The 8,237-nt window shown below is 35.3% G+C and overlaps 1 protein-coding gene across 5 annotated transcripts; it reads left to right on the forward strand.

Annotated features, from left to right (window-relative positions):
• The first annotated feature begins 52 nt into the window (after positions 1–52).
• On the forward strand, positions 53–8,121 carry LOC114518526 (rap1 GTPase-activating protein 1-like). Of its 5 annotated transcripts, none has more exons than XM_028538558.1 (25): positions 53–226; positions 1,260–1,376; positions 1,562–1,600; positions 1,723–1,773; positions 1,884–1,946; positions 2,078–2,269; positions 2,342–2,460; positions 2,545–2,623; positions 2,751–2,816; positions 3,137–3,220; positions 3,296–3,396; positions 3,473–3,544; positions 3,747–3,804; positions 3,887–3,937; positions 4,256–4,360; positions 4,470–4,541; positions 4,618–4,707; positions 4,880–4,963; positions 5,088–5,249; positions 5,412–5,479; positions 5,810–6,059; positions 6,366–6,485; positions 6,669–6,723; positions 6,922–7,007; positions 7,179–8,121. In XM_028538558.1, the coding sequence occupies exons 2-25, from the start codon at positions 1,368–1,370 to the stop codon at positions 7,302–7,304; spliced, it is 2,202 nt and encodes a 733-aa protein (XP_028394359.1). In that variant the 5' UTR covers positions 53–226; positions 1,260–1,367; the 3' UTR covers positions 7,305–8,121. The 5 variants fall into 5 exon arrangements, with proteins under 5 accessions (XP_028394359.1, XP_028394360.1, XP_028394361.1 ...); XM_028538559.1 differs by having other exon boundaries at positions 5,412–5,446; XM_028538560.1 differs by lacking the exon at positions 1,562–1,600.
• The last annotated feature ends 116 nt before the right edge of the window (positions 8,122–8,237 follow it).

Here is an 8,237-nt window from a genome sequence, read left to right on the forward strand (position 1 = left end):
ATATACGAGAGAAGGGAAGCACTTCTTTCCAAATGGAAGCACCGTATACTCCCCTTTCATGTATTAAATAATTAACTTCAATCAACTTACATTAGGTTTGTATTTATAATAGAAGGCAAGTGCTAGGTTTTTCGTACTGAAAACCTCGGTTTTTCATCTTTCATTGTGGATCGGAGGAATTTAGACGATTAACAAGTATCTTATCCTTAAGTGTAGAGGCACCAAGGTAAACGTAATTCACTGATTGTGTCGATGCATGTTTATCGTCTACTGTAGTGGTTTTAAAGTGTTGTGTTTATGAAACTTTATATAGCGTTCGATATTTTTGGTTCTACTTCCTTTTGTTCGAATAAGCGTGGCCTATATTGTATTTATTGTTCGTCTTTTGAATATTTTATATGTCGTTATCTCTGTTTTAAACATTTGGATTCTCGTTCAATAGTGTCAACTAGTCAAAATAAACAGATGACAAAACGTGATCATGGCTAACTGTTGTTTGTTTACTAAAGTTTAGACTTGCATAACCCAGCGGAATTATATATTTACTGCTTATTTCCGCTTCAATTATGTGTAGTTTTATGATTAGCTTCATTTGTCTTACTGATCCGTTTCTTTACGAGTATTTTTTACATCTCAATTATAATTCTCCTGAGGATATTGCTGAATGTCCATTTGATACCTACACCACAGGCTTCCTATTCCGATATTGTGTCTGTATATACCATATTTCGTAAGATTTGTAAGATGTTAACTGAGTCTGTTATAAGTATTTAGAACGTGTTAATTCAGTCTGTTACAAGTACTTTTTTATACTGCGTGACTATTAAATAATTTCATGCCTCAATAATATTATAAACTGATTAAATAGTTTGTTTCCCTAAGTCTGCTCAAAGATTTTTAAAATCAGAATTAATTGCAGAGTAATTTAAGGATTCGTAATCTTATTTTCCCTCAGTCCCCTACCCATTAGAATGATCAAGAGCATTGTAGACTAATCATTTCAACATTAGAATCAGTCTGTTTGTATAGAAGAACAATGGTAGTATACTTTAATTTATATAAAGAGGATGCATCTATGTTCGAGGATGCATATGGCTGTATTACATAGTCATATGATTTGGTTTACATGTATTCATGATTATAACTTACTTCCCTTCACGTCTTACTTTCCTGTATTCCAGAATACTGTAAATCACAGGATGCAATACTGACTGGCAATAATGTTCAGTAACTGACTTATTGTATGTTTTATCTTATAGATTGCACTTCTTTTACACAACACAACAGCTTCTGGTTGTTAAATAACAATATTTATTTTGTGACATCCTGTTGTTAAACTTCACAATCATGTTGCAAGTAGTACAGGAATGGACTTGGTATAGTACATGCTAAAATAGTTGTTTGTTTTGAATTACAGTAGCTGTTGAATTTGAGGAAGCTAATAATAAAATACTTCATATAACCTGTATATATCTATTTATTAAAGTAATGCGGCCTTGAACTCTTAATAATTGTTATCGGATGAATATTGATTGAAACTGATTATCTTTTGTGATCATAGAATAATGAAGAATTTTTTAAATATTTAAGTAGATTACAGGTAAGCTGGAAATCATGAAGAATCAGTTACCAATATGCTTTACATGGTTTATATTTTCATACAGTAAAATAATGATCCTCTTAAAATGATGGAAAGGTATTTTGATTACTGTTATTTTTTAGAGTGATCGTTTGGATGAACAGCGATGCCCACTGTCCCAACCAATGGCTCAGGTATTCATGCAAGAGTCATGTATGCATGCTCCACAAGTACTTGTGAGTACTGAAACCTATGTTCCATATGCTGACCTTTAGAATATTTTTGTCAATTTTGTGTAATCTAGAGCAATGTGGATAGTGGTGATTCTGTCAAGAAATCACTAGAAAATAAGGAGCCAATTGATGAGGTACAATACTGTGCACTGCATTGATAGCATCATCAAAGATGCTGCACAATCTCTCTAGTTGCTCAGCTGTAATGGTGGGAAAATATGGTTCGTTTAACCTGTAAATATGATTCAACTTTTACTTGTTGTAGGTATTGCTTGCTGGCAAGCCATATCCTCTGGTTGTGCTTCCTGTGACAGGGGAATACTGGCAAGAGGGGACAAATCATATGTGTGATTTTGATAAAAGAGGGAAACATATTATCAAAAAAATAGATGAAGCAGATCTGGTTATTGAAGATGACATGGGTTACAGTGTTTATAAAAATTTCTTCAAGAATAAGGTATACTATAGAATGCAACTACTTTTTATAGGCAATTAAACGGTTTGTGATAAATTTTAAATGCTTTTTCAGGAGCATTTCAACTTTACATCTGACAGTCCCCTTGGATCACTTCTCCTTTCGTTGAAGTTTGAAGAAAATTGTCCTGGATGTGATGAAAAAGATGGTGATATTGTGAGAATCATTCTTAGGTTGGTTTCATATTATCATAACTAAGTTGCCTTGTATATCACCTTGAACAAATGCATTGAAATCATAATAATTTCACTCTGCAGATCAGTAGATAGAACAATTCAAGGTGCAATTACAACAAAGAATCTCCCTTCATGTCCTGGGCCGAGAGATATTTTAAAGGTAGGTTTGTGTTTAGTGTCAAAAGATTGTTATCAGTAGATTTTATTGGTTATTCAGTTAGTTTTATATTTACGCATATCAGAATCATAAAGTTCTGTCAGTTTCTAGACAATTTAATTATTTTTAGGAATTTGTTCCTGACCTTTTGGAAGACTTCACTGAACTTCAATTTCAGCCTGTCATATATCCAAAGGTTTGTACCATGGGCATAAACGCTAATCTACTTCTACAACAGACACACAAAAAGTGCAAATTATAGCCCGGATACTAAGAAGAAAGTCAAGAAAAACCCCCCTCAGGAATTAATCTTGCATCCTGAAGCACCTTAGTTTAGAACCAAAACCTTTTGCAAAACGTTCTGGCTTCCCTAACGCTCCTTTTTCCTGGACCAAAACCGCACTGAATTCATCGACTATGCAAAGCCTAGCTGTTGTCACTGTTGCATGCAAAATTAAGCCATCTAAAACATGGTATTTGAAGTATTTGAACGTTCGACATTTGCACTTGTTCAAGGCATCATCTCAAATAACTCGTTTCGATGAGCACGGACATGCAGAGAAATTTAAAGTTGGAGTGATCTATCAGAGAGCACAACAGGTTAGGCCATTTGATTGTGTTTAAAAATAAATTTTATAGAATAAAATCTAAACCCTATTCTATCGATATCTTCAGACAAGCGAAAGGCAGTTTTTCTGCAATAAATCCCACAGTAAGGCCATGAATGATTTTTTGCAAATCTTGGGAGAAGAGGTCGAGTTGTTTGGATTCAAAGGGTAAGTGTGATCCCGGATCATATTTGGTAAAGTCGTTTGTAAGCTCTTTTTTGAAGAATTTTTTATCCTTATTTAGGTACAGTGGAGGCTTAGATACAAAGAACCACCAAACTGGCCGGAAATCCGTTTACACCAAATATAAAGGAAGGTACAGTGAACAGTGTTTTCTATACAACAACACTTCGAGGAGCTTATGAACGTATTCACGACTTTTGACCCAATCCACTCATTTTTTGTCAGGTATTTATTAATACATTTCCTGAACGTTAAGAAATCTCCCCGTGCTAAAATTGGCATACACGGAAGCGAGGTTATTAGGTCATGGTAACTTTTTTTCACTGTAATTTTAGAGAGATTATGTTTCACGTGTCGACGTTACTGCCGTATACAAGTGGTGATGCACAACAGGTGACTCTTGCTATTTTTTCCTGCGAGATAAAAATTGGACAAAACAATTCGATCAAAATTATAGCAGTGTGTTTTGTTTTAGCTTCAAAGAAAACGACATATTGGGAACGATATTATCGCAATTATTTTCCAAGTAAGATTTGATTATACATGATGTTTGTTCAATTACAATGAATTTCACATGGAGTTCATGCGAACACAGAAAAAACAATGCGAGTAGACAAAAAAAGTTTTCAGAAAAAACCTAATTGAAAGATTACCATCTTTAAGCCAAAGATATGGATAAAAACAAGACAAGAGTGTGTGATATTTTTATTCATTGCAGAGACTATCCAAATATCTCAAACTTGATTTAATCTTGTTCGGGTTTCAGCATGGTAATCCTTATACTGTATCAAACTGAAAAACTTTTTGATTTTCATCTTGTGATCTTTTTGGTCATTTTCTATAGGATGAAAATACACCATTTAGTCCGTGTTCCATCCGTTCCAGTTTTCTTCATATTTTTATTGTTGTTCAAGTCGAAGAAGCTTACTCGAAGAACACCAGATATAAGGTGAACAAGGGGAACACTATCAGAAGTTGTTGTGTTATTCTTATTGATCTCTCATTCACCATACTGTACATTCAATCATCTTTCACTGTATGTTCTATGTTCTTTTCAGATAACTGTCACCGCAAAAGAGGATGTCCCAGAGTTCGGTCCCAGTCTACCCAATCCTGCTGTCTTTTCTAAAGTACGTCGTTTGGTACCAATACCTTAGTTGTCTGACTATGATTTCTGTACTAGCAATTTGCATTCGTATTTTATAGAATGACCCACATTTACGGGATTTCTTGTTGACGAAACTCTTAAATGCTGAACTTGCTGCCTTCAAAGCTAAACAGTTTTCCACTTTAATGGTAAGAAACATGAACAAAGAACGAAAAGTACATCATTACATCATTACATCATTATATCATTACATCATTACATCATTACCTCATTACATCATTACATCATTATATCATTACATCATTACATCATTACATCATTACATCAGACTTCATGTGCGGTCGTTTTATTCTTTTCCAGGAGAGAACGAGAAAGTTGTTATTTGAAGATCTCGTTACAACTCTTGCAAAGAAAAGTCAAGAAATACTGTCGCAGGGTGGTGATGTAAGTTGGGACTAGATTTAAGTCTAAAGTTAGTTAAAGTTTGCAGGCTTTCAAGAGTGAGGTTTATTGTGTATAAATTATATTTCTGTGAATTGGTAAGCGATCATAGTGTTGTTGCTTGTAGGCTGCAAGTGGCAATCAGTCAAAAGGAAAGATTCTGCACTCGCTCCGAAATGCTTTCAGATCAGAATCATTACGAGGAGAACCATCAAGTTTAGATCGTGAAACAACACAAAGATCAAAATCACTGGAAAATCTTGTCCATGACGACGAACTTGATAAAACGGTAAGAATTGTCGTTGTCGGAGATGACCTGTTGGTCGAGAGGGGCCTGTTCAGATATAACCCGACGAATTATGACTACAACGAGTCTAAAGAGGAAACTAAGACTGTTTCATTTATTATCGTTGCACTGCAATTTATGCGGCTACTTCTGTTTTAATTTCAGACGAAAAAGAAGAGGCCGACAATTCAAATGAAGAGGTATTCTGTGAGCGGAGATCGGACGCGGAGAGCGTTAGTATAGATGAAGTTTTATATCTACTCAACATGAAATGGTATATCATGCCCGGCGTAATCTGCCGAAGTTATCGTGAGATTGTATTCCAACTCGGTGTAGTGTTGTTGAGAACCATCTGCAGTAACTACTGTAACTTCCAATCCATACTTCAACTCAATTTTGAATTACTCCAGTGTATATTATGAACTCGTAGTTAGCCGTTCAGACCTCGGAGGGTAACGTGACTACATAGCTGCGTACTTCATACAACCATGGCTAAGCAAGCATTTCGAAATTTTAAACTCACAAACCAAAACAAACCACGATCTTATGTTGTATCTTTTTAGCATTCGTCCCAAGTCCAAGTCAATGTTTCATGCTCCACCGATGAGCGCTGTTGACACAGCTGAGGCCCGGGATAACATGTTGCAACCTGAAGGCAATGATGGTGACGTCAGCCCAACATTTGGTCGTCGTGATGAATCTCCATCCGGGTCCTTTCAAATCCTGGATATGGATCCACCTAAGCTCACGTCATCTGCAACGGAGCGGAGGCCTGAATCTCCAGAGATTATAGAGCCCAGTACACCAGACAAGGTAGAATACTCATGTGATTGAAACAGTGAGGTATTTTAGTCCGAGCTCACTGGATTTGGACCTATGACGTTGCTGAAAAGCTAAGTTGATACTTACTAGACTACAAATGGCATAAATAAGAGTAAACTCTTCTAAACATGATCTCTAGGCACTTTATTAAGCTGCCATTTCTCTCTACCACCTGGGAACGTGTACATATCTTCCCTCCGTAGATCACTCCCTGGTCACTCTAAGCAGACTGTGCTACCACTTCAATTTTGAACTTTAATTTTTTTTTCATTACGTTTTTTCTTTTGTTACGTTAAGTCTGAAACGGAGGAAGCGACATCACATCATAAGAAATTAAATGGGCTGATTCCATCGCCAAGAAACAGGAAGAAAATGTTTAGTTCACTCGACAGAAAATCCCCGGCTAGAGACAGAAAGGTATTTTCAACGATTAATGAAGACGACACTTACCTGAATAAATTCAAAACAACTCGATCATGTCCACTGTATTTATTGTAACCAATTTTGTTCATACAATGATGTGAAAATTAGACACAGACACCGTAATGTATTTTCGTGAATCGCTTATCTGTTGATCTGGCATTCTGCATTATCTTGCAGGTTGGACGAAGCTCAACTGAACCTCGCGTGTCTTTAGAAAATAAAGTTGGCAGAGGTGTGAATTATAGGCGTTTTTTAAACCACTAAGCTACTTAAAAAGCGTGGGTATAATTGATATTGCTCTCAGAAAGGTTCATTGAAGGTCATTTCTTGTCAGTCCAGTTTGTTTTTTCAGCGTGAAAGTTGAAAAATCTCTGTGGAAAGGGTAAAACTCGTTCAAAGCGATGAATTATTTCTACTTGTTGTTTTACAGTTGGTGACGAGAATTTGATAATGCAATTGAGAGGCGATCTCTATAAATTGAGCAATGAAAAAGCAAGGCTGAAGCGAGAAAACGATGTAAGGCATTTTGTTTTGTTCTATTATTATGTCTTAATTTTACATAACAATGTTTATTTCTCTGATGAACGCGCAGTAACAATACCTTGCATATATTGTGCTTGGAAACACCTCATTAAGAGAGGCACTTTATTGGATGGTTATTTAATAAATATTCAATATATTCTCCAGGCCCTACGAGAAGATATGAAAAGCATAAAAGAAGCAATGCTTAAACAAGCGGAAGATCTTTGTGAGTCGCAATATCAACTCAATTTGCTCCTTGAAAACAGTAAACTTCCAGCAAGTGCTGTGTAACACATTGAAAGACATAAGTGGTCACGATATTCGGTGAACTTTGTGCAACAGATAGCAGGTGATAAACACTTGGTAATCATGTGAAATCAATAATTATGTCCGATTATAAACGTGGTGTTGTATGTTAGTGCGGTATACTGTACTATGAATTTGATCCCGGCTTAACCTTGTAATGTGAGTTAAAACCATACAATGAAGGAGCCTATACATACATATGTGCTCTATCGTGAGACAAATATTAGTGTAAAAACGGTAATGTAAAAGCAGAGTTTATTTTTACATCGTGTATTATATGATGATGTGAAGCTTTGCTTTTGGAAAGAAGTAATTGTATAATTTGAAGTAACAAGTCGACTTATTAATGCTAGCCTGCGAGCAGGCCTCAGTCGGCGCAGAGTGGTTTAATATAGTTTCTGCTAATATGTAACATCTGTTTTCCATACTGCAGCGACCTCATGCATGTCTGAAATTTATTATTAGAAGTAATTTGTCTAAATACAAACAACTGATTCATATGGACGTCATATGTGGGAATCATAATATATTATAACTTGTAAGATTTTTATAATTCCGAAGTCTGTCTGTACAGACGATTGCTATGAATTTGCACGAAAATTGGTATTTCAATTCGTAGATGGGTAACGATCAGGCTATGCTGTGAACTCTATAATCAGACTAAACCTTGGACTAAATAAACCATTGAACGTAAAAATAAAGACTATGTTATCACGCATGCGCTGCAAGTATAAATATTAAAATAATAGATGAAAATGTAGGTGAAGATAGATGATTTTACAAATTTTCAAATGCAATGTATTTTTAATGTTGTGTAATAAAATTATAAATATCGATGTTTGTGTGATATTTTGCGTATATTTTTTAACGCCCACTTTGGAATATTAATTAATTGTTGGTCATAAACTTTAAATTCAT

This window comes from Dendronephthya gigantea, unplaced genomic scaffold (genome assembly GCF_004324835.1).
Source record: "Dendronephthya gigantea isolate DGI-Jeju-01 unplaced genomic scaffold, DenGig_1.0 000010F, whole genome shotgun sequence".
Lineage (NCBI taxonomy): Eukaryota > Metazoa > Cnidaria > Anthozoa > Malacalcyonacea > Nephtheidae > Dendronephthya > Dendronephthya gigantea.